Source organism: Aotus nancymaae, unplaced genomic scaffold (genome assembly GCF_030222135.1).
Source record: "Aotus nancymaae isolate 86718 unplaced genomic scaffold, 86718_ANA_hifiasm-v0.15.2.pri h1tg000017l, whole genome shotgun sequence".
Classification (NCBI taxonomy): Eukaryota; Metazoa; Chordata; class Mammalia; order Primates; family Aotidae; genus Aotus; species Aotus nancymaae.
In genome coordinates, this window is record NW_026988429.1 from 12816920 (window position 1) to 12844836 (window position 27917).

At 37.8% G+C, this 27917-nt stretch overlaps 1 protein-coding gene and 1 pseudogene across 1 annotated transcript in view; both read right to left on the reverse strand.

The window, feature by feature from the left end:
- CHMP3 (charged multivesicular body protein 3) overlaps positions 1–27917 on the reverse strand; it is a 60477-nt gene that overhangs the window by 15093 nt on the left and 17467 nt on the right. Inside the window, exon 3 of the mRNA XM_012472917.3 lies at positions 21437–21616. Within this exon, the coding sequence (XP_012328340.1) occupies positions 21437–21616 (180 nt within the window). The remainder of the gene's footprint in view (positions 1–21436; positions 21617–27917) is intronic.
- On the reverse strand, positions 3360–3458 carry LOC135275655 (U6 spliceosomal RNA; annotated as a pseudogene).

A 27917-nucleotide genomic window follows, 5' to 3' on the forward strand; every position in this document is an offset into this window, starting at 1 on the left:
ATGGGGGACATGGAAAAACAGTATGACTAGAGAAGTATTTAAACACTGAATCATTTGTATTTTGAAAAAGGTATAAATGTCTGATTATTAGAAGGTACAAGAAAGGAAGAGTCAATGTTGTAGGAAACAGGGGACGCAAAAATAAACAGAAATAAAACTTATTACAAAAACATTCAAGTTGATAACCAATCAAAATGGATTCAGTAAGTGGATTTTTAAAACGCCAGACTAACTGTGTGTTGTACACTTGAAACTCAAGACAAAGGTGATTGCTATGGTTTGAATATGTCCCCTCCAAAATTCAGGCATTGCCACTGTGACAGTATTAAGATAGTATTAAAAGGTGATTAGACCATGAGGTTTCACCCTCATGAATGAATTAGGTACCCCTAGAAAACGGCCTGCAGGAGGCAGTTCATTCCCCCTTGCCCTTCCTCCTGCCATGTGATGACACACCATGCCTATCCTCCTGAGAATGCAGCCCTCATCACACAACCAACCCTACTAGCACCTTGATTTTGAACTTTGGCCCAGACTCCAGAACTGCGTAAAATAAAATTCTACCCTCAATAAATTACTTAGTCTCAGGTATTCTGCTATAGTGGCACAAAACAAACTAAGACAGGTATTTTTAAAAATATATTTCCTATGTTCTAAAAAGGAAAAGGAAAAAAGAAGGTATGGCAGGTAAAAAATATTTCATAATAAAAATAGTCACACCTTCAAAAGAATGAGAAGACAAGCCACAAGCTGCAGGAAAATATTTGCAAAAGACATATCTAATAAAGGACTGCTAACCACAACATACAAAGAACTCTTAAAACTCAATAATGAGAAAATAGCTCAACTTAAAAATAAGCAAAAGACCTGAACAGATAACTCACCAAGATGATATACTAATATAAATGGCAAGTAAGCATACGAAAAGATGTTCAACATCTTAGTCACTAGGGGACTGTAAATTAAAACAACAATGAGATACCACCAAACACCCATTAGAATGGCCCAATCCAGACCACTGACAATACCAAATGCTGGTGAGAATTTACAGCAACAGGAATTCTCATTCATTACTGATGGGAATGCAAAATCATACAGCCACTTTGGTAGACAAAGCCAGACATACACCTACCATATGATCCAGCAAGTGTGCTCCTTGGTATTTATGCAAATGAATTAAAAATGTGTCAACAGAAACACCTGCACACAGATATCTTATAGCAGCTTTATTCATAACTGCCAAAACTTGGAAGAAACCAAGATGTCTTTCAGCAGGTGTATGGATAAACAAACTGGTACATCTAAACAATGGAATATGATTCAATACTAAAAAAAATGAGTTATCAAGCCATGAAAAGACAAGAAAGAAACTTAAATGCCTATTACTAAGTGAAAGAAGCATCTGAAAAGGCTACATATTGTATGATTCCAACCGTATGACATTCCAGAAAAGGCAAAACAATGGAGACAGTAAAAGAAAAAAAGAATCAGTGGTGGCCAGGGGTTAGTAGAGAAAAAAGATGAATAAACAGAGCACAGAGAATTTTTTGAGCAGTGAAACTATTTTGTATGATACTATAATTGTGGATATCATTATAAAGTGTCTAAACCCATAGAAGGTACAATACCAAGAGTGACTCCTAATGTAAACTATGAACTTTAGGTGATGATGGCATGTCAATGGAAGTTTACTGATTCTAACAAATGTATCACTCTGGTGTAGGATGTTGATAGTGATGGAGGCTATAAACGTGTGAGGGCAGGGGTACATGGATCTTCTATACTTTTATTCAATTTTGCTTGAACCTAAAACTGCTCAAAAAATAAGTTTACTAAAAAATAAAAACAACTATACCCTAAAGGTGAAATCAAGAATAACAGAAGGGCCATCTGTATTCAAGATTGTCATTTTGTATGGTGAGACTTGACAGACTCTGCTGCAGCAACACCTGGCTTCAGCCATTCCCTCTAGAATCTATAAAACCAACCTGCCAAAGAGTCGCTGGGCTTTTATCCTGCCTGATGGGTTGAGTGCACATATGACTTGGAGATAATTGGGTTTGAACCCCAGCTCTGCCATTTCCTGACTGTGATCTTCAGCAAGCTGAATTGTCTTCCTTATTTGTGGAGACTGAATGAGATCACATATGTCAAAGAGCTTTGTAAATTCACACACACATACAAATATAAAGTGCTACTGCTGAAGCAATTTATACATGTATTTTAAGAATGTCCCAGATAAGTGAGAACTAGTTAGGATGCATGACCACACCCTGGTGTGTTGCTGTTCAGCTCCTGACTCTGAGAAAGCAGTGATGGGGAAGCCCATGTCCCATGTACAAGATAACCAGCTCGAAGCAGGGACAGGCAATGAGAGGTAAAAAGAGACCTAGTTCCACAACTCTGCTATCATATAAGCCACTGTGCTCAAGTTTTCTATTATTAGCTGCTGAACATATTATTTAGCTAACGCAACAAAAGAAAGCAAAAATATCATGCATTATATTTTATGAAGTATATGTAACATGAATTCTAAAGTGTGAAAAAAACTCTAATCACAGAGTTGCCAGATAGCCTTCTAATGAACTCAGGTACTATTTAAAATACTAAAACTGTCCTCAAATACACTGTACAAACCCATTAAGACCAAAGTCGATTCACACTCAATAGGCATGGGTGGCTTAATCTTAAAATACCACATTAAAAAGCCAAGAACACACATTATATACTAAAATATAAATGGCATCAGGGTAGTGACTGCGTCCCACTGTGTTAACAATATGCTGGATGCACAGATGGCAATCAAAAAATAGATGCTGAATGAATAAATGAATCCATCAATCTATAAACAAAGCATTATTTAATGGTAGAAAGTCCCAGAAAGCATGTGTTAGACTGCAACTGAAATTCCTAACATCTTCAAAAGACCAGAGCATTCAAAGTATCATTATATATTTAAGATGTTAATTAAAATGCAAATTTTATGCTTAAAAATAGTTAAAATGGCAAATTTTGTTATGTATATTTTACCATAATAAAAAACCTCCCCCACATCCCCCTAAAAAGGTTAAAATTCTACAGAAAATATTACTAAGTCAGCATTGTAAAAACTAGTTGACCACACTTAAAACTAGAAACATCAAAGTTACATGGAGAGGAATATGAAATAAACTGAGCAGCATTTCATTGGTCACATCTCTTCTTGTTGAAATGCCATCCCTACCCCAGGTCTGTCTGCAGATCTCCTTGGTTCAGGCTCTCTCCAACTTCAGGGCCTCTCCACGTGGTCCTCCCTCAGTGTGGAGTGCCAGCCTCACTGACAGCTCCATACAGTAGAGGCTTGGTGGACAAATTAAAAAAAAAAAATGGAATACTTCGAAAGTTATCCTTGTGCAGGTCCACATTAATCTTCTCAGTATTGTTCCATTTTTAGTATTATGTGCTGCCCAAGAGAGCACTAGATTTCCTTTTTTTTTTTTTTCTTTGAGACAGAGTCTCGTTCTGTCGCCCAGGCCGGAGTGTAATGGCATGATCTTGGCTCACTGCAACTTCCGCCTCCCAGGTTCTAAGCAATTCTCCTGCCTCAGCCTCCCAAGTATCTGGGATTACAGGCGTGTGCCACCACACCCGGGTAATTCTGTATTTTTAGTAGAGGCAGGGTTTCACCATGTTGGCCAGGCTGGTCTTGAACTCTTGACCTCAGGTGATCCACCCGCCTCAGCCTCTCAAAGTGCTGGGATTATAGGTGTGAGTCACCACATCTGGCCACTAGATTCCTTTTATTTGGAGGATGAATCACTATTTTATTCCCAGTGCCTAGCACTGTGCCTGATACAGCCGACAATCAAATATTTGTTGAAAAAAATCAATAAATGAATTTAACACTGAGATGATTTTATAAAGACTCAAGTGCTCCTACACAGAATGACAGATTTAGTATTGGGTCAGAAGTATGTTTTTTCTCTTCTTTTTTGTATTGATCATAAAAATTCCAGAACATTTCTTTATTTTAAAAAAATGTCATATGGCAAAAAGCGGGGAGAAGGAAATAGAAGCTCATTCTCCCAATCTTTTAAATTATAGACAGAACATCCATATACTGGCGACAAAAACAAAGCAACTGATGTAGGAAAAGAAATTAAAAACCAGAAATAAACATAAAATAATGAAAAGTGTTCACTTTTAAACACTTCATTGAAGAAAATTTTGAAGACACAGAAAAGTAGAGAAGTTTCATTTCACCAAAGAGGAGATACGGGTGGCAAATAAGCCCATGAAAAGATGTTCCTAATCATTAGCCATTAGGGAAATGCAAATCAAAACCACAATCAGCACCATACACCTATCAAAATGCCTAAAACAAAAAATAGTGACAACATCAAATGTTTGAGAAGATGCAGAAAAACAGGATCACTCACACACTGGCTGGTGGGAAATTAAACGTGAACACATTTACAGCAGCTTTATTCATAATAGCTAACAACTGGAAGCAACTGAGAACTCCTACAATGGGTGAATGGTTAAATAAACTGGTATATCCATAGAATGGAATACTACTCAGCAATAAAAGGAACTATGGATACATGTAAAAACCTGGGAAACTAGGTGAAGGATACACAGAATCTCTCTGTATTATTTCTTGCAAATACATGTACTACATATATGTGAGTCTACTATTTTCTAAAAACACAAACCTTAATTAAAAAAAAAAACATATAAAAATAAAGTAACATTAAATCCCCATACCTGATACAAATGAAAAAAGGATATTATACATATAAAAACAATTTCTGCTGTAAATAGGACCATGTTATACATAATATCAACAACTAAAGATGGAAGCAAAGTAAGTAAAAAATTAGTTTCATAATCAGTAGATGTAGAACCCAGTGAAAATATTCTGAAAAGAATCTGGACACCAATAATGAAAGCAACAAAAACAGAGAACTTTCTCTACCTATCACAGGCTCTCATGGAAATTACAGTTAAATTTTTAAAAAATTAGCAAATAAAAATAGGGCCAGTTGTGGTGGCTCACACCTATAATCCCAGCACTTTGGGAGGCCCAGGCAGGTGGATCACTTGAGCACAGGAGACCAAGACCAGCCTGGGCAACATGGTGAAACCCCATCTCTACCAAAACCCCATCTCTAGCTGGGTGAGGTGGCTCGTGCTTGTAGTTCCAGCTATGCCAGGAGGCTGAGGTGGGAGAATCACCTGAGCTGAGGAGATTGAGGCTACAGTGAGCCATGATCACACCACTGCACTCCAGATTGGCCCACAGACCCTATCTCAAAAATAAAAATAAAATGAAGTAAAAATAATCTTAAAAATAGCATCAAAAACATGCAGCTGATTGGCAGTAACAGCCCAGGAGAGCAATATATTGACACACTAGACCAACAGTGTGGTTTTTTAAAGCCAACTTAACCAGCATTTACAAACACAATGAATCAGATTATAAAAAAATATGAAATATTATGACACTTCATAATAATGACATATGAAAGTTCAGAGAAGGGATATTAAAAACATTTGCATCTCAAAAGTAAAAAATCTCTTGAGAGCAAGACACCTCTTCCTTGTAACAAGGTTAAGAAAAAAAAACAGGTAAAAGGTACATCATGATTTCCAATGAAATCTCTAACATATAATAATAATGAACAGAAAGATAAAAATTAAAAGAAAAGGAGACAGTACAAACATTCTATAATATGGTGACCCCAAACCAAAAGGATGTCATAAAAGAACACTGAAACCATGTAAATTTCAGAAACTTTCAAAATGTAAAGTCATGTTTATGACTTACATGCCTCCACTTGAAAAAAATAACTTGAAGCAGTTTATTAAAAAGAAATATAATGCAGGTACAATAAAATAAATAAGTTCAAAAGTGTGAGTTGATTCTGTAAATGTGAGCTGGAGTATCTCAACAACCACACTATTGGCAGTTTGGGCTGGGTAATTCTTTTGTTGGAAGCAGCTGTTTTATGCATTCTAGGGTGTTGGAGCAGCCCCAGTTTCTGCCCACTAGATGCTAGTAGCAGCACCCCTTTTTCTCCTAGTTGTGACAACCAAAAATGGCCCCAAATACTGCCAAATGTCCCCCAAGGGGCAAAAAAGCCCCTTGTTGAGAATCAGTGGCCTAGGCTAATAAAAGCTACTGCAACTGAGATTAAGTTTAGCTGTGAGCATCTCAACAGCTAAAACACAAAAATTAATCATGTTTTGGGTTGTAGGACACTCACTGGTAAAAGCGACACTGTTTCACTGGGAAAGATTTTGTTTCAGGCTAGGTTCTAAGATAAATTTCTTCTATGGCTTTTAATATCAAGGAATATTAAAGTAAGAGTCTTTATTGACTGCACCACTAATTGTATAGAAGTTATCGAAATAATCATGTGGCTGTTTCTTATCCATCATAAAAAAGCAAAAAAATAATATGAAAACAGCTCAGCAAAGGCATTTCTGTAGGAAGTAAGACTGGAGAGGATAGGGAAGCGTTTCTGAGGATCCAGCCTGCTAACGGGGATCGGATTTTAAAATTCTAGAGAAATTACTGCCTCATGTCACTCCCACTTAATGCCAATGATATGGTATTTACAGAGTATAAAATAAACATTCGTATGAATAACGACTAAAATTAAATATAAAACGATCAATTTGTGAGGGTGGTAGATGATTTTCATTCCCTTAAAAATTTTCATTTAATGTTATATTTTGCTTATGCAGGGGAAAATACTTCATTTGAAAAAGACAATCATGCACTGTAGAATTTAAATCTGTAAAAGTTTTGAAGGGGAAAACTTAAAACCCTTGAATAAACACCGTCATGAACAACACATGACACATATTTATTTTAGAAGATAACTTATTCAGCAAGCCTTAAAGAAACTGAATTTTAATCTTGTATATGCTAGATCATAATTTAATATTAAATGCAAAATTTGTTTATTTAAGGGCTCAAATTTGTAGACCTGAGTAATAAACGTGTGTGTTATGTAGAAAATGACACGTTAGACTAACAAAAGCAAACTGCAGGAGAGTTCGCATAGTACTCAAATAGTAGTTACTAGTGGGTAAAGGGGCTGAGGCCAAGACAAACTGGTGAACAATTACTTTTATTTTATATATTTCTGTAGCAATTTTTAAAACAATTAAGTCTATGGTCCATTCTCACACTGCTATAAAGATATACCTGAGACTGAGTCGTTTATAAAGAAAAGAGGTTTAATCAGCTCACAGTTCTGTGGGGTATACAGGCTTCTGCTTCTGGGGAGGCCTCAGGAAACTTACATCATGGTGGAAGGTAAAGGGGAAGCAGGCACATATTCACCTGGCCAGCAGGAGAGAGACAGAGAAATGGGGGAGGTGCTACATTCTTTCAAACAACCAGATCCTGAGAACTCTATCATGAGACAGCACTAGGGGAATGGTGCTAAACCATCAGAAACCACCCCCATGATCCAATCACCTCCCACCAGGACCACCTCCAACACTCAGGAACACAGTTCAACATGACATTTAGGTGGGGACACAGAGCCAAACCATATCTAAGTTAAAAATACTAGAAATTATTTAAAAATGTGTTTTGATTCAACAAATTGGTTTAAATTTCACAAACATTATGTTTGGCCCCAAAGATCCATACCTTGCAAACTCACTTTCAGGTCCTCCAATCAAAGCACAAAACAAAACAAAAAGGACAAAGGTAGCTAGGTGGATGTACTATCCTACTTGGGCCTCCCTTTCATTGCATGGCCTGCCCCTCTAGACACACTGTCGCTGCCGTTTAAGAGCCTGGAGCTCTCATGCATCTCTGCCACCCAGAACCCCACCACAGCTCAGCACTCACACCTGTCCCACTGTTTTAATGGTAAAATAAACATAACATAAAATATATTATTTTAACCCAAAATTATACATAACATTTGTAATTTTTATCCACTTTTAAGTATATAGTTAAGTGATATTAGGTACATTCATTCACAATGTTGTGTAACCATCACCACCATCCATCTCCAGAACTTTTCTCATCTTCCCAAACTGAACCTCTATACCATCACTCAACTCATTCCCCATTTTCCCTTGCCCTTGGCAACTACTACTCTACTTTCTGTTTCTAAATTTGAGGACCCACGGTACATCATATAAGTGGAATCATGTAGTATTCATCCTTTTTGGAGCTGCTGATTTCACTAAGCATAATGCCTTCAAGATTCGTCCATGTTGTTGTAGCATAAGTCAGAATTTCCTCCCTTTTTAAGGCTGAGTAATATTCTATTACACAGATATGTCACATTTGATTTACCCATTCATCTGTCAATGGACACTTGGGTTGTTTCTACCTTTTGGCTACTGTGAATGCTGCTGCTATAAACACTGGTATCCAAATACCTGCCTTCCATTATTTTGGGTATATCCCAAAAGCGGAATTGCTGGAGCATACGGTAATTCTATTTCCTGCCCCACCTTTGAACCTCTCCCTTAACTCTCTCTTCAAATCAAAACACACTTATCATCTGTCTTACACAGCAAGGAGCTGCTGTCAGAAAGCTGTCACCTGGCAGGCACCCAATCATGACAATGTATTAATAGGTGACAAGGATGAACAGATTACCCCTCCCCAGGGGCATCTGCATTTTAATAGGGGAACATCTTAAGGAAAAGGAATTACTTTGTCAAATCTTGGCTTTTCAAAGCAGCAATAGGCTAGGGATGGGATGGAGGCCATAGAAAGACGACAAAGACATCTCAGGAACTTTGGCTACACTTGGTTTTCTCTTTTTCCACTCCCAAAATGTAGCCTTTTCCTTCCTGCCCTGTCCCAACTTCTATACTGGTACCTACTCCTCTGTATTTAATCTCCCAACAAGCAACATTCCAGTATAAACCAGCTCACTAACCCTCTCTAGGAATCCTTCCTGCCAGCAAAAGCTTAGGTGCTGTGGAAGCCAGGTGAACCAAATAGCCACTGATTTCCGGGGGCTAGTCTGGTCGGTCCAAGTGGAGACTCCTCTCTTAGGCCTGTTTCTCTCCCTGTGTTTCCAGTGTCTGTTAATGGCCCTGCAGTCTCTTTCCAGGCTCAAGGGCTCAGAGCAACCTTCACTAAGACCCATTTATTCTGCATCTTTTCTTGTTAGTGTCTTCTCTTCTACTCCATTCTCACTAGACTAACCTATTCCATTCCCCCATTCCACCCCATATTACCTCTCAGGTCCCACTACCCCCAATTTACTGCACTGTCCCTCCCTGCACCTCTGCTCCGTACTTACAATGTGCTAAAGCTTTCAAATGTCTACAAAATAATTTAAATTCATCAGCCTGATTCTCAGAACTCTAACTCCGACTTACCTTTCCATCCTTACCTCCCACTGCTCCCCTTCATGCATTCCTGTCAAACTGTTGCCTGAACAAAGCCTGAAATATTTCAGCTTTGCCTTTGCACAACTAATCCCTCTATACTCAGATGCTGCCCTGATTCTCCCCAAAATACTTTTCCTCTTAACTCCCACTGCACTTAATCTGCATCGCTACAGCACTTCTTACTTTGAACTTGTCTTTGAGAACCCTTGCTCTCCTAATAGCTGTAAAAATTGTCATCTTCACCTCCTTGCTCATCCTCTCCAGCCATCCCTCCCACTTGCTCAGCACCCCAACCTCCCAGACTTTCCTTCTATGTCAAGAATGCACAGTTCCTTTTGGCCCCAGGCCCTTCTTCACACACACTAGCCAGGGAAGTTGAACACTGTTCCCCACGCCCCCACAAACTTAATAGCTCATCTTTCTTCAGGTTTCATCAGTGCCTGAAAGGAGCCATCCCTGATTCTACATTTATCTTTAACAAACTCCAAGTGCACATCACAGTTTGTAATTATAAATATCCATTTGATTATTAAATTTATTATTTTTAATTTTTATTACATTTCTTCAATTATTTACAATTCACCCCATACCTAGAGGGCAATGTCTGTGCCTGTAATGTTCATAATTTTAACCCCAGTGCCCAGCAGTATGCCTAGCACAGAATAAGGGCTAAAAGAGATATTTATTAAATGAATTAACATTTTGTTTTTTTTGTAGCTCAGTCTATCTGCCTGAAAAGACTAGGAAGGGCAGGTACTCAGAAAGCCTATACTTAAATCTAGCTTCCCTTACCCTCCTCCCTTCCACTCTCTCCTCTGCCTCCCTCCCTCCCACCTCTTTCTTTAAAAAGAGAAGTGGGACAGGAAAGAAAAGGATGATTGGGAGAAGAAGTTCTGAGAAACAGTACATGAAACACAAGAAAATTTCCAAAAGACAGTGATCTTTAACAAAAGACAATACTGCACCAACTAGGAAGAACAGAGTAATTTTTTAAAAATAAGAAACAGAATTCTTTCTTGAAAATTAAAGATAGCCAAAATAAAGAATTCATGACAAAAAATGGAAAATAAAGTTGAGGAAATTTTGCAGAAAGTAGATTACACAGATAAAATTGATCATGATAATGATGATAATATTTAGAACCTACATACACAGCAATTACTATTCCAGGCAATGAAATGAGCCTCACAATCTGCCTATGAAGAAGGTACTATTATTATCCTCAAAAGGGAACATGGGAAAGATAAGAAAATTAAAGGACCAGTCTGAGAAATCCAGTATCTGACTGTTGGCTTTCAGAAAGGAACAGAAAATGCAGTGCAAAGGCAACGTATATGCACATATCCAAGCACTGTATGATACAAGTCCCCAGCACAGAAAGGATACATCAAGGAATAGAAGGATATAACACTCATCTTTCAGAAATCCCTATGGAAATATTTACAGATGAAATCACAGTTGCTTGTCCATATCTGTGGGTTCAGTGTTTATAAATGCAACCAACCAAAGACAACAAAATATTCTATATCAAAAATATTCAACAATGAAAATGAAACACTGTGTCTGTACCAAACACGTATAAGCTTTTTATCATTCCCTAAACAATATAGTATATTATTTACATAGCATTTGCATTGTATCAGGTATTATATAATTACTCTAGAGATTACTTAAAGTAGTATAGGGGGATATGCATAGGTTACATGCAACTATTACCTCATTTTATATAAGGGACCTGAGTGTCCACAAATTTTGGTATCAGTGGGGATCCTGGAACCAATCCCCTGTGGACGTCAAGGGTTAAATGTACGTGGATTCCCCGGGGAAAATAAAGGGATTAGGTTGGATGAAGATAAATAAAGTAAAATCAGCCAAGAGTTGATAATTGTTTAAGCTGGGTGACAGGTACATAGAGATTCATTTGGATATTCACTCTGCTTTTGCATATGCTTAAATTTTCCAAAATAAGAAGTTAAAGAGAAAACAATACAGGATGATTCAAACAATCCAACTTCTCTCCTCAGAAGTAAATCTGTAAATAGCTTACTGTATATCTTTTCAGACCTCTGTTTATCTATCCATTTATCATTTATTTATACACCTACACAAACATATCCTCTATTTACTTATTTATAGAGTGGTATCATGCTATATATACTGTTCTGCAATTTGCTTTCTTATTTAATGTGCATCATTAACATCTTTCTACAGCTGAGTACTATGCTGAAACCTGAATATATCATAACTTACGGATTCAATCTGAAAAAAAACAAAATGTTAACAGTTCTTCTGCTACCAATAACTTTTTGTTGTTGGCTTTAATTATCTGTATTTTACTAATTGGGTAAAAATGCCCAATGCCTATAATTGTACAATTATAAAAGTATTTCAAAAACAAAATTAAATATTAAAAAAACTTCAAAATCAATAAAATTCACATTAACAACAAAAATTTCATGTAATACTTTACTGAACTAAAACACCACTTATAATGTGGGTTATGCTACAGGTAAAATACTTGAGAACCATGCATATATATACTGTTCTCCTCCATCTGGTGACTCCTTTCCCACTTTTCTCCATTAAGACTACTGAGGTTGCAGTGAGCCAAGATGGCACCACTGCACTCCAGCCTAGGTGACAGTGCAAGGCCCTGTCTCAAAAAAAAAAAAGACTGCTTAAAATTCTTGCGTCAGATGGGATTCCCTCAGCAAGGCTGTTTACGCAGTAAGTTGGGTTTTGCTCTTTTCACACTGGATTACCACAATGAAATTTGACACCAAACCTCATAAACAAAAATGCAAATGGGGAGTTGAAGTCTCATGAAATTCATCAATTATAATGTAACCCAGAGTATACATATGTTTAATTTTTTAATGATGCCAAAAACTTTAAATAAAAAAATAATTCTCATAGTAGAAAGATTGGGAGAAAGTGGTGGAGAAAGGAAAATAAAGATTTTTTTTTTTGGTAGGTATATGGATTTTGAGACACCCCTTAAGACATCTGAGTAGAGATGTCAATTATGCACTTAGAGATAAACACAGCCCTGAAGATAAAAAATTAAAAATCAATGGCATTTAAAGGCATGGGGTTAGATGAGATCAACTAGTGGGAGTGAAGATGGAAAAGAGCAGAGGATCTAGAATAGAGCCCTCGAGTACCTTAACATTCAGAGGCCAAAGAGCAGACACTTTACTTTTCAATTCCGGTAAAGCCACAGTATATATATATATATATGAAACAAACAACATAACATATTGATAGGTATATATTTAAACAATAGGCTCTTATGTGCAGTGCATTGGGGAGCTTTTGTTATGTACACTGCTGAAAAGTGTATGATAAAAGAGTTTCTTCCATGCAGACTAATGATTCCTTACTATGACCATAACTGAAAGAAAAGAGGATGCTCTAGAGATAACTATTAACACAAGATAACATTTCTCAAAAATAAAAAAAAGTCTGACAATACCAAGGGTTGGTGAAAACATATGGAAAAATGAACTCATCCACTGCTGCTGGAAACATATAAAGCCTCTTTGGAGAGCAATTTTGTAGTTCTAGCAAAATTTAAACTGAGCTATTTACCTAGCAATTCTACTTGTGAGTATACAATTGTCCTAAACCTTTACACATAGCAAAAACTGACAACAACCTTAATATCCATCAAAAGGGAAACAGAAAAATAAAATGTGATACATCAACGTAATTCTATCCAGTAGTTCAAATCAATGGACTAGTGCATGCTTTCCTTCTCACTATATATATAGATAGATAATTTTGTTGTTGTTGTTTTGTTTTATAGAGACAGGGTTTCCTTATGTTTCCCAGGCTGGTTCTGAACTCCTGGCTCAAGTGATCCTCCTGCCATGGCCTCCCAAAGGGCTGGCATTACAGGTGTGAGCCACTGCATCCTGCCTATATTTATCATTATGAACCTATTTCAAAAACAATGATAAATGGAGAAAAAAGACAGAATGGTATCTATAGTATGGTACCATTTATACAAATTTTAAGATTCATGATAGTGGTTTTCTCTGGAGAGCTTGGGAGAGAAGAGAATGAAATTGGGAAGGGGTATTACAGGAGCTTCAACTTTTGTTATAATGCTTTATTTCTTTAATAACATAGAAGCAGGCAAATACAATAAAATGTTAAATTTTATTAGTTCTGGGCCAGGTGTGGTGGCCTATAATCCCAGCACTTTGGAAGGCTGAGGCGGGTGGATCGCTTGAGCTCAGGAGTTCCAGAACAGCCTGGGCAACACAGCGAAACACCATCGCTATCAAAAAAATAAAAATAAAAGATAAATTGTATTAACTTCTGGATGATAGGTACATAAGCATTTATTATACTATCCTCTGCTTTTATCCTCACAATTGGGAAAAAGAGGCTGTCCACATGATGCTCTATTCATAGAACAAAAAAGCCAAAATAAGCAATAAGCAAAGAGTGAAACATTTTTAAATAAGCTTATTGTGGTCAACTGAACATGCATCTTTTGAGCATGTTGTAGGAAAAATAAGAGAATAAATCTGAAACGTTCAAGCTGGCTATAAAGACAAGAGTACTTGAGCTTTCAACATAACATTAAACTATTTCTTCATGGCATTGATACTCAGTTTGATCAAAAGGCATATCTAGGTGATATATCCAGTATTTTAAGAGTCTAAACTCATAACTTTAGGGCTGAAATAACATGGTTTTTAAAAGTAGGGAGGTCCCAAGATGGCTGAATAAGAGGCAGATCTGGAAGGCAGCTCCCAGCGAGACAGACACAGAAGTCAAGTAGTCTCCACAATTCCAAACGAGCTACCAGGTTCATTTTGTGGGTCTGGTTGGACAGTGGGTATATACCAAATAGGGCAAGTTGAGGCAAGGTGGGGCATAGCCCCACCCAGGTGGTGCCTGTGACTGACCAGAGGACCAGGGGATCTCCCCTTCTGGGACTTCGGTTGGGACACAGCGCTCCACCCAAGCCCTCCACCCAAGCCCTCTACAACCCACAGAACAGGAAATCTTCTCTGGGCTGAAAAGCCTCAGCAAGCTGCCTGAACAGGGCAGAACAGCAACTTTGGCCAGAGCCAGGGCTGTCAGCATAGATCTAGGTGGAAGCACTGGCTGACGCTGAGAAAGCCAAAAAGCTGTTGGGACCGAGCTACCTGCTCCCCAGAAAGAAGAGGAACTGAACTGAACGCAGGGAAACAGGCCATACGGTAGGACGGGTCTCCCCCCATAAAGCCTAGCAGGCTAAAAAACTCTCACTTCAGAGTTTTGCATCCAGAACATCAGTTAGAGAGTGACCAGGAACGAACAAGCTCGGCGGGGAAGGGCAGCCGCCATTGTAGAAGCTGGCCTAATTTTCCTGAGCAAATATAAGATGCAGGAAAAATATGCAGCAGCTCCACTGAATCCGTGGCATCCAGCAGCACCTCTGCAGGCAGACAAAGGAAAGGCTGCCTCCCCAAGCAGCTACCTGAGATCAAACCTATATACATTCAACAAGATGGGAAGAAACCAGTGCAAGAGGGATGAAAACATCAAAAACCAGAACACCTCTCCCCCACCATGAGATCACAACTCCTCACCAGCAAGGGAATAAAGCAGGATGGAGAACGAATTTGATGAACTGACAGAAGCAGGCTTCAGAAGCTGGGTAGTAACAAACTTCTCTGAGTGAAAGGAACATGTTCTAACCCAATACAAAGAAACTAAAAACCTTGAAAAAAGGTTAGATGAAATGCTAACTAGAATAACCGGCTTAGAGAAGAACAAAAATGACTTGATGGAGCTGAAAAACACAGCACAAGAATTTCATGAAGCATACACAAGTTTCAATAGCCAAATAGATCAAGAAGAAAGGATATCAGAGATTGAAGATCAACTCAATAAAATAAAGCAAGAAGGCAAGCAAAGAGAAAAAAGAGTGAAAAGAAATGAAGAAAGCCTCCAAGAAATATGGGATTATGTGAAAAGGCCTAATCTACACTTGATCGGTGTTACCGGAAGAAGATGGGGAGAATGAATCCAAGCTGGAAAACACTCTTCGGGATATTATCCAGGAGAACTTCCCCAGCCTAGCAAGGCAGGCCAACATTCAAATACAGGAAATACAGAGAACACCACATACTCCTCTAGAAGAGCAACCCCAAGGCACATAATTGTCAGATTCACCAGGGTTGAAATGAAGGAAAAAACGCTAAGGGCAGCCAGAGAGAGAGGTTGGGTCTCCCACAAAGGGAAGCCCATCAGACTCACAGTGGATCTCTCGGCAGAAAACCTACAAGCCAGAAGAGAGTGGGGGCCAATATTCAACATTCTTAAAGAAAAGAACTTTCAACCTAGAATTTCATATCCAGCCAAACTAAGCTTCATAAGTGAAGGAGAAATAAAATCCTTTATGGACAAGCAATTGCTGAGAGATTTCGTCAATACCAGAACTGCCCTACAAGAACTCCTGAAGGAAGTACTAAACACAGAAAGGAAAAACCAGTTCCAGCCACTGCAAAAAAGAACCAAATGGTAAAGACCAATGACTCAATGAAGAAATCACGCCAACCAAAGGGCAAAACAACCAACCAGTAACAAAATGGCAGGATCTAATTCACACATAACAATATTAACATTAAATGTAAACGGACTAAATGCCCCAATCAAAAGATACAGACTGGCAAATTGGATAAAAAGCCAAGAACCATCAGTGTGCTGTATTCAGGAGACCCATCTCACCTGCAAAGACACACACAGACTAAAAGGGATGGAAGAAGATTTACCAAGCAAATGGAGAGCAAAAAAAAAGCAGGAGGGGCAATCCTAGTCTCTGATAAAATGGACTTTAAATCAAAAACAATCAACAGAGACAAAGAAGGGCATTACATAAAGGTAAAAGGATCAATACAACAAGAAGAGCTAACTATTCTAAATATATATGCACCCAATACAGGAGCACCCAGATACATACAGCAAGTCCTTAACAACCTACAAAGAGATTTACACTCATACACAATAATAGTGGGAGATTTTAACACTCCACTGTCAATATTAGACAGATCAATGAGACAGAAAAACAGGGAAATCCAAGACTTGAACGCAGATCTGGACCAAGCGAACTTAATAAGACATTTACAGAACTCTCAACTCCAAATCCACAGAATATACATTCTTCTCAGCACTGTATCACACTTACTCTAAAATTGACCACATAATTGGAAGTAAATCACTCCTCAGCAAATGCAAAAGACATAAAAAACAGTCTCTCAGACCACAGTGCAATCAAATTAGAACTTGGGATTAAGAAACTCACTCAAAACCACACAACTTCATGGAAACTGAACAACTGGCTCCTGAATGTCGACTGAATAAACAGTGAAATGAAGGCAGAAATAAATATGTTCTTCAAAACCAATGAGAACAAAAACACAACGTACCAGAATCTCTGGGACACATTTAAAGCAGTGTCTAGAGGGAAATTCATAGCAATAAATGCCCACATGAGGAGCAAGGAAAGATCTAAAATTGACACCCTATCATGAAAATGGAAAGAGTTAGAGGAGCAAGATCAAAGAACTTCAAAAGCTAGCAGAAGACAAGAAATAACTAAGATCAGAGCAGAACTGAAGGAGATAGAGACACAGAAAAAAAAATCGACAAATCCAGGAGCTGCTTCTTTGAAAAGATCAACAAAATAGACCGCTAGCCAGACTAATAAAGAAAAGAGAGAAGAATCAAATAGATGCAATAAAAAACAATAAAGGGGACATCACCACTGATTCCACAAAAATACAAACTACCATCAGAGATTACTACAAACAACTCTATGCACACAAACCAGTAAATCTGGAAGAAATGGACAAATTCCTGGACACTTGCACTCTCCCAAGACTAAACCAGGAAGAAGTTGAAACCCTGAATAGACCAATAACAAGTGCTGAAGTCGAGGTAGCAATTAATAGCCTACCAATCAAAAAAAGTCCAGGTCCAGACGGGTTTACAGATGAATTCTACCAGATGTACAAAGAGCTGGTACCATACCTTCTGAAAGTATTCCAAACAATACAAAAAGAGGGAATCCTCCCCAACTCATTTTATGAGACCAGTATCATCCTGATACCAAAACCCGTCAGAGATTCAACTAAAAGAAAACTTCAGGCCAGTTAGATGCAAAAATCTTCAATAAAATACTGGCAAACTGAATGCAACAGCAAATCAAAAAGTTTATCCATCATGATCAAGTAGGCTTCACCCCAGGGATGCAAGGCTGGTTCAACATACATAAGTCTACTATCGTAATCCATTACATAAACAGAACCAAAGACAAAAACCACATGATTATCTCAATAGATGCAGAGAAGGCCTTCAACAAAATTCAACAGCCCTTTATGCTAAAAACTCTCAATAAACTAGGTATCGACGGAACATATCACAAAATAATAAAAGCTATTTACGACAAACCCACAGCCAATATCATACTGAATGGGCAAAAACTGGAAGCATTCCCTTCGAAACCTGGCACAAGACAAGGATGCCCTCTCTCACCACTCCTATTCAATATAGTATTAGAAGTTCTAGCCAGAGCAATCAGGTAAGAAAAAGAAATAAATGGTATTCAATTAGGAAAGGAGGAAGTCAAATTGTCTCCATTTGCAGATGACATGATTGTATACTTGGAAGACCCCATCGTCTCATCGCAAAATCTCCTTAAACTGATAAGCAACTTCAGCGAAGTCTCAGGATACAAAGTCAATGTGCAGAAATTACAAGCATTCCTATACACCAATAACAGACTAACAGAGAGCCAAATCAAAAGTGAGCTCCCATTCACAATTGCTACAAAGAGGATAAAACATCTAGGAATACAACTAACAAAGGATGTAAAGGGCAAACCACTGCTCAAGGAAATAAGAGAGGACACAAACAGATGGAAAAACATTCCATGCTCATGGTTGGGAAGAATCAATATTGTGAAAATGCCCATACTGTCCAAAGTAATTTACAGATTCAATGCTATTCCCATCAAGCTGCCAATGACCTTCTTCACAGAACTTGAAAAAACCACTTCAAACTTCATATGGAACCAAAAGAGAGCCTGCATAGCCAAAACAATCCTAAGCAAAAAGAACAAAGTTGGAGGCATCACGCTGCCTGACTTCAAACTATACTACAAGGCCACAGTAATCAAAACAGCATGGTACTGGTACCCAAACAGAGACATAGACCAATGGAACAGAACAGAGGCCTAAGAAGCAACACCACACATCTACAATCACCTGATCTTTGATAAACCTGACAAAAACAATCAATGGGGAAAGGATTCCCTGTTCAATAAATGGTACTGGGAAAACTGGCTAGTCATGTGCAAAAAGCAGAAACTGGACCCCTTTCTGACACCCTACACTAAACTTAACTCCAGATGGATTAAAGATCTAAACATAAGACCTAACACCATAAAAACCCTAGAAGTAAACCTAGGCAAAACCATTCAGGACATAGGCATAGGCAAGGACTTCATGGCTAAAACACCAAAAGCAATGGCAACAAAAGCCAAAATAGATAAACGGGATCTAATTAAACTCTAGAGCTTCTGTACAGCAAAAGAAACAATCACTAGAGCAAACCAGCAACCAACAGGATGGGAAAAAATTTTTGCAATCTACCCATCTGACAAAGGGCTAATATCCAGAATCTACAAAGAACTTAAACAGATTTACAAGAAAAAAACAAATAAACCCATTCAAAAGTGGGCAAAGGACATGAATAGACACTTTTCAAAAGAAGACATATATGAGGCCAACAAACATATGAAAAAATGCTCATCATCACTGGTCGTTAAAGAAATGCAAATCAAAACCACATTGAGATACCATCTCACGTTAGTTAGAATGGTGATCATCAAACAATCTGGAGACAACAGATGCTGGAGAGGATGTGTAGAAACAGGAACACTTTTACACTGTGGGTGGGACTGTAAATTAGTTCAACCATTGTGGAAGACAGTGTGGCGATTCCTCAAGGACCTAGAAATAGAAATTCCATTTGACCCAGCAATCCCATTACTGGGTATATATCCAAAGGATTATAAATCATTCTGCCATAAGGACACATGCACACGAATGTTCATTGCAGCACAGTTTACAATAGCAAAGACTTGGAACCAACCCAAATGTCCATCAATGACAGACTGGATAATGTGGCACATATACACCAAGGAATACTATGCAGCTATAAAATTCAGTAAGTTCGTGTCTTTCATAGGGACATGGATGAATCTGGAAACCATCATTCTCAACAAACAGACACAAGAACAGAAAACCAAACACCAAATGTTCTCACTCATAGGCGGATGTTGAACATGAGAATACGTGGACACAGGGAGGGGAGCATCACATACTGCGGTCAGCTTGGGAGGTTAGGGGAGGGACAGCGGGAAGTGGGGAGGGTGGGGAAGGATAACGTGGGCAGAAATACCAGATATAAGAGATGGGGGGATGAAGGTGGTAAACCACCTTGCCATGTATGTACCTATGCAACAATCCTGCATGATCTGCACATGTACCCCAGAACCTAAAGTACAATTAAAAAAAAAAGTAAGTAACTCTTACTAAAATAAAAAAAAAAAAAGTAAAGATAGGCTGGGAGTGGTGGCTCATGCCTGTAATCCCAGTACTTTGCAGTGCTGAGGCAGGTGGATCACCTGAGGTCAGGAGTTCGAGACCAGCCTGGGCAACATGGCAAAACCCCATCTCTACTAAAAATACAAAAATTAGCTGGGCGTACTGGTGGGTGCCTGTAATCCCAGAACAAGACTCCATCTCAAAAAATAAAAAATAAAAATAAATAAAAGTAAAGTGAGGATAATCTTGATAGTTTTTTTTAAAGAAGATGTGGTACATTTTGTCATTATTTTTACTCTTTCCCAGTCCATGATTATTCTCTTCAGTCTTTGGATAAAGAAATAACGATAGCTTCATGGTTAGGCATATTTTAAAGCCACATTCGAATGTTAAAATTAAATGTGAAGAAAATACTCAGAGCCAAATACAACCAAATAATGCATTAGAAACTCATTTGGCACCATCCTATAAATTAAAACACTTCTTCTAACTTCTTTTGAGTGTGATCAATGAAGTATCTGACAGAGAGTTGAAAATATTCTTTAGTGAAAAATGTATCCATTATTTCTTTTTTACAGACACAGTCTTGCTACATATATATCATCCAGGCTCAAGGGCAGTGGTTATTCACAGGTGTAATCATAGCTCACTGTGGCCTCACACCCCTGGGCTCAAGCACTTAATTCTCCTTGCTCAGCCTCCTGAGCAGCTGGGACTACAACTGCATCCTACCATGGCTGGCTCTCCATAATTTCTGAGTCTGTATTCAATCTAAATATCTGACAGTCACATGCTGCCATTACTAAAGAACTGTAATTCTGAGTTAGGACTTCCTAATTTAAGAAAAGAAACCAACTAGATGAACGACCACAAATAGTACTGTACTGGACACTGAAAGGAAATTCTTATTTGAAATATTATGATAATTATTATTTTAAATATTATGAGTTCCTAAAAGTCATCTAAAATGGACAGTTCCCACGTACGCTGAATACCCATCATGTGGTCTGCAGATTCCTAAGACGTGAGGAAGCAATACGTAGACAGAGATGAAGCAGAAAAGGAGGTAAGCCAAAGCCCAACATTCTGTTTTAACATTTTGCCTGGGGTTGCTCTGGGCCTAAGACAAAGGGAGGCAACTCTTTTCTTCGTCCTCCCTCCAAACATCTAGGCTGGCCTCTTAATCCTACAACTCAATTCTCAGGTTACTTGGTAATATTGTTCAACATATTCTAACTTGTAAACAAAGCAGATTTATATGTAGATTTCATTATTATTTTAAAAATACTGGCAAAAGAAAACAACCAATAATATTATATTTTGCATTTGTACAACACTCAACACTAAGAAAATACAAAGACTAAAAACCAAAGTTGAGTTTTTCCTATTCAAGGAACCCGTGTTGGTAATAACAGCATCGGCATTACAAGATGACTGTAAGGTAAGCGCAGTCTTACCGAGCTGGTTCTTCATCCCCATGAGCACCGAGTTCATGTGTGCTTTGGATGCATACAGCTTGCTCACGGCCTTCCTTGACCTGATCATCTCCTTGGCCAGAACTACACAGACATCCTTCTGGCCCTTCTTGGCTGCATCTTTCACAGATCGTTTCACTTTTTCTTCTTCTCTTTGGATATCTAATTTTAGAACAGAACACCAAAAATCAAGGGTAAGTCAGGTTTACTGGCACTCAAATACATTCTTATTGTGATCTAAATGTGTCTATTAAATAGAAAAACATACAGAAGGACATAAATGAAATCAAAATAATGTAGTGAATATTAATCATTTCCAGAAACATCATCAAAGTAGTTTAAAAGAAAAGTGCGATCCTATTACACTTGACAGAATTTCAAAACACTGTTTTCAAGCTCATTCTATCATTTGTTGGTACCGGCCCTAAGAACTGAAAAAAAAAAAATTACTGTAAATGCATTCCAAAGCTTGCTCCAATAATCAACAAGTAGTATTCCCACAATTATAAGAGTACAGTTTCTACACAGTCACTAACCATTTCTAAAAACCTGCAACTTAAGGAAAGCCTAAACATATTAGAAGTCTCACACCAGCATCAGCCACAGGTATGCTTTATGATCAGTAGTGTTTTCTCCAATTTTTAAAACTGTGGTAAAATATTTAAAATATACCATCTTAACCATTTTTAAGTGTACAATCCTGGAATAAAGTACATTCACATTGTTGTGCAACCATCAGTCCCATCCAGAACTCTTTATAATTTTTTTTGAGACAGAGTTTCACTCTTATTGCCCATGCTGGAGTGCAAAATGCTAGAGTGCCCATGCTCACTGCAACCTCTGCCTCCCGTGTTTCAAGCAATTCTCCTGCCTCAGCCTCCCAAGTAGCTGGGATTACAGGCACGCGCCACCATGCCTGGCTAATTTTTGTATTTTTATCAGAGACGGGTTTCACCGTGTTGGCCAGGCTGGTCTCGAACTCCTGACCTCAGGTGATCCACCTGCCTTGGCCTCCCAAAGTGCTGGGACTACAGGCGTGAGCTACTGCGCCTGGCCCAGACCTCTTTTCATCTTTCCCTAAACTAAAATTCTGCACCCACTAAACAGCAACTCTCCATTTCCCCTTTCCCCTAACTCCTGGCATCCACTATTCTATTTTCTGTCTTTATGAATTTGACTACCCTTGGTACTTCCTTTAAGTGGAATCATATAATATTTTTCTTTTCCTGACTGGCTTATTTCACTAAGCATAGTATTCTCAAGGTTCATCCATTTGTAGCATACATCAGAACTTTCTTTTTAAGGCTCAATAATATTCCATTGTATGTGTATATGACATTTTACTTAACCAATCATCTATCACTGGACACTTGACTTACTTCGAATTTTTAGCTATTGTGAAAAAGATGGATGTACAAATATGTCTTCTAGACCCTGCTTTCTTTTGTGTATATGCCTAAAAGTAGAACTGTTAGGTTATATGGTAATTTTATTTTTAATTTTTTGAGGAGCAGCTGTACTGTTTTTCATAGTGACCACATCATTTTACATTCTCACCAACAGTATACAAAGGTTCCAATTTCGCCATATAATCACCCAACACTTGTTATTTTCTGGGGGTTTTGTTGTTGTTTTGATAGTAGTCATCCTAATGGGTATGAGGTGGTTTTGATTTCCATTTCCCCAATGATTAGTTATGTTGAGTATCTTTTCATGTGCTTACTGACAATTTGTACAGCTTATTTGGAGAAATTCCAAAAGTCTATTCAAGTCCTTTGTCCATTTTTGAGTCAAGTTGTTTTGTTGTTGTTGCATTTTAGGTGTTCTGTATGTATTCTCAATAACAATCTCTTGTCAGATAAATGATTTGCAAATGCTTTCTCCTGTTCTATGAGTTGCCTTTTTCCTCTGCTGGTAACATCTTTTTATGTTGTTAATGTACAATTTTTCTTTTTCTTTTTTTGTAGAGATTGGGTTTTACCACGTTGCCCAGGCTGGTCTCAAACTCCTGGGCTCTACCCATCACAGCCTCCCAAAGTGCTGGGATTACAGGAGTGAACCTCTGTGCCCTGCCCGGTAATCTTTTTAAGATCCACAAAAGTTTTTGATTTTCATGAAATCCAGTTTGTCTACTTTTTTTTATTTTTTGGAGATGGGATCTATGTTCCTCAGGGTGTAGTGCAGTGGCTATTCACAAGCATGATTATAACACATTACAGCCTCAAACTCCTGACCTCAAGAGCCTCAGCCTCCCGAGTAGCTGGGACTACAGGCACACATCACCATGCTCAGCAGTTTGTTCTTTCTGTTGTAAAGTTTTGTCCTATGTTTTTTTCTAAGTGTTTTATAGTTTTAGCTCTTACATTAGGTCTTTGATCCATTTTGGGTTAATTTTTGTGTACATTGTTAGGCAAAGGTCCCACTGAATTCTTTTGCATATGAATATCCAGTTTTCCCAGCACCATTTGTTGAAGACTGTCCTTTCCGCCACTGAATGGTCTTGCCACCCTTGTCAAAAATCAGTTGACAACAGACACATAGTTTTTCTGAACTCCTAGTTATATTCCATTGGTTTATACGTCTGTCTTTACGTCAGTACTATACTGATGTTATCTCTGTAGCTTTGTAGCAAGTTTTGAAACTAGGGAGTGTGTTGTCAAACTTCATTTCTTTTTTTCAAGACTATTTTGATTATGTAGGGTCTCTTAAGATTCTATTAAGAATTTTAGAAGAGATATCGCTATTTCTATAAAAAATGTCATTGGGATTTTGATAAGGATTGCACTGAATGTATAAGATTGCTTTGAGTAGTACTGACATCTTAATAATATTGAATCTCCCAATCCATGAAAATGAGATGTCTTCCCATTTATTTGTCTAATTTCTTTCACCAATCTTGCATCATTTTCATTATACAAGTCTTTTGCCTCTTTGGTTAAATAAATTCCTAAGTATTTGGTTATTTTTGATGCTATTGAAAATTAGTTTTCCTAATTTCCTTTTCAGACTGTCCATTGTTAATATAGAGAAATACAAGTGATTTTTTTGGTGCTGATTTTGTATCTTGCTACTTTACAGAATTTATTAGTTCTAATGGGTGTTTTTTGAAAAATTTTTAGGGTTTTATACATATAATATCAGCTGCAAACAGATATTTTTACTTCTTCCTTTCCAACTTAGATACTTTCAACTATTTTTTTCTTGTCCCATTCCTCTGGCTAGAAGTTCAGTACTATGTTAAAAACAAGTGGCAAAAGTGGGCCTCCTCGCCTTGTTCCTGATCTTAGAGGGAAAGCTTTTAAATGCAAGTTTCTTTTCCCCTTCATTCTGTTAATATGAGTTATTACACTGATCAAATTTTATATGTTGAATCATTCTTGCATTCCAGGATAAATCCCACTTGGTCATGATGTATACTCCTTTTAATGTGTTGCTGGATTTGGTTGGCTAGTATTCTGTTGAAGATTTTTACACCAATGTTCATAAGAGATACTGGTCTATAGCTTTCTCACAGCATCTTTGTCTGATATTATTATCAGGACAACACTGGCATCATAGAATGAATTAGGAAATGTTTTCTTCTCTTCAATTTCTTGAGATTTGAGAAGGACTGGTGTTAGTTCTTTTTAACTGTTTGGTAGAATTCACCAGTGAAGTCATCAGGCCCACAGCTTTTCATTGTCAGGATATTTTTGATTACTGATTCAATCTCCCTACTAGGTATAAGTCTATTCACGTTTTCTATTTCTTCATGTTTCAATCTTGGTAAGTTTTATGTTTCTAGTAATTTGTCCATCACATCTAGGTTACCCAATTTATTAACATACAATCGTGCATGGTATTCTTATAATCTTTATTTCTGTGGAATCAGTAGTAATGTCCCCACTTTCAACTCTGATTTCTGTACTTTCACCCTTCTATTCTTCCTTAGTCAATTTAGTTAAGGTGTGTCAATTTTGTTGTCTTTTTCAAGAACCAACTTTTGATTTTGTTAATTCTCTCTATTCTTTTTCTGTTCTGTTTGTCTCTGCTTTAATCTTTATTATTTTCTTCACTCTGCTAGCGTTGGGTTGAGTTTGTTCTTGTTCTGACAGCGTTTCACTCCCATCACCCAGGCTGGAGTGGAATGTTGGTCACCATCACAACTCATTGTAACTTCTGCCTCCAGGTTCAAGTGATGTTCCCACCACAGCCTCCCAAGTAGCTGAGACTATGCACAGACCACAGCACCTAATTTTTGTATTTTTGATAGAGACAGGGTTTCGCTATGTTGCCCAGGCTGGTCTCAAACTCCTGGGCTCAAGCAATCTGCCCGCCTTGGCCTCCCAAAGTGTTGGGATTACAGGTGTGAGCCACTGCACCTGGTCTTCACTCTTAATGTAAGCATTTACAGCTATTAATTTTCCTATGAGCATTGCTTTTGCTGCACCTTCTAACTTTTGGTACGTTGTGACTTGGTTTTTACTTGTCTATAAGTATTTTCTAATTTCCCTGTGATTTCTTTTTTTCACCCGTTGGTTAAGAATGTGTTGGTTAATTTTCATACATTTGTGAATTTTTCAGTATTCTGTTACTGATTTCTAATTTCATCCCGTTGTGGTCAGAGAAGATACCACATATATCTTCTGAATTTGACTGAGATCTGATTTGTAGTCTAACATATGGTCTATCCTAAGGAATGTTTCATGTGTATGTGAGAAGAATGTGTATTTTGTATTCTGTATACATCTTTATATCTAATTGGTTTATTTCATTCTCTTTTTTTTTGAGATGGAGTCTCGCTTTGTCTCCCAGGCTGGAGTGCAATAGCACAATCTTGGGTTACTGCAACCTCTGTCTTTCAGGTTCAAGCGATTCTCCTACCTCAGCCTCCTGAATAGCTGGGATTACAGGCACACACCATGACACCCAGCTGATTTTTGTTTTTTCAGTAGAGATGAGGTTTTGTCAGGTTGACCAGGCTGGTCTTGAACTCCTGACTTCAGGTAATCCACCCACCTCGGCTTCCCAAAGTGCTAGGATTACAGGTGTGAGCCACCACACTCTGCCTTCATTCTTCAAGTCCCCTGTTTTCCTACCTAATTCCTATCTAGTTTTTATACCCACTGTTGACAGTGGGGTATTAAAGTTTCTATCTATTATGGAAGAACCATTTCTCTCTTCAAATCTGCCCACTTTTGCTGCATATGTTTTGACAGTCTGTTGTTCTATACATAAATATGTACACCTGTATTATCTTCTTGCTGTATTTAATCTTTTAATAATATATAATATCCTTCTTTGTCTCATATAATCTTTTTTGAGTTAAAGTCTATTTTACTTGATAATAACATAGCTGTCCCTGCTGTCTTTTATTTACTATGTCCATAAAGTATCTTTTTCCATCCTTTTGCTTTCAACCTATTTGTGTTTTTGGATCTAAAATCTTACTCTTGTAGACAGCATATGTTTTTAAATCTAAGGTTATGTTTTTAAAAATCCATTCTGCCAATGTCTGTTATTTGATTAGAGACTTTAATCCATTTACATTCAAAGTAATTACTGTGTGCTGGACACAGTGGCTCATGCCTGTAATCCTAGCACTTTGGGAGGCCAAGGTGGGAGGACTGCTTGAGTCCAGGAGTTCCAGACTAGCCTAGGCAACATGGTGAAACCCTGTTTCCACAAAAAATACAAAAATTAGCTGGTCCCAGCTACTTCGGAAGCTGAGATGGGAGGATTGCAAGAGCCCAGGAGGTCAAGGCTGCTGTGAGCCACTGTACTCCAGCCTTGATGAGAGAGCAAGACCCTGTTTCAAGGAAAAAAAAAAAAAAAAGAAGAAGAAATTACTGATAAGGACAAATTTTCTTCTGCCAATTTGTCATTTATTTTCTATATGTCACAGCTATTTTGTCCCTTATTTCCTGTACCGTTTTCTTGTGTGTTTACTTCATTTTTTTTGTAATGAAATGTTTTAATTCCCTTCTCATTTCCTTTTGTATATATTATATAGCCATTTTCTTCGTGGATACCATGGGGATTATGCTTGACATCCTAAACTTGTAATACTCTAATGTGAATTTGAATGAGCTTCTTTTTTTTTTTTTTTTGAGTCTCACTTTATCACCCAGGCTGGAGTGCAGTAGCATCATGATCTCAGCTCATTGCAACCTCCCCATCCCAGGTTCTTTCTACAACTTCTTTTAACATATCTTGTATTGGCAATAAATTCTTTCTGGCTTTTGTTTGAAAATATCTTTATTTCACCTTAACCTATAAATGTTACTTTCATTGGACTTAAGTCTAAGATAACATGGGGTTGTTTTGTGGGTTTTTTTTCACTATATGAAAGATATTCTAGTTTGCACTGTTTCTGATAAGAATTTTAAAATCATTCTTATCACTGTTTCTTAGACCTAAATTTGTCTTTTTTGGGGGTTGTTTTATCGTTTTGGTTTTCAGTAATTTGATTATGCTATGCCTT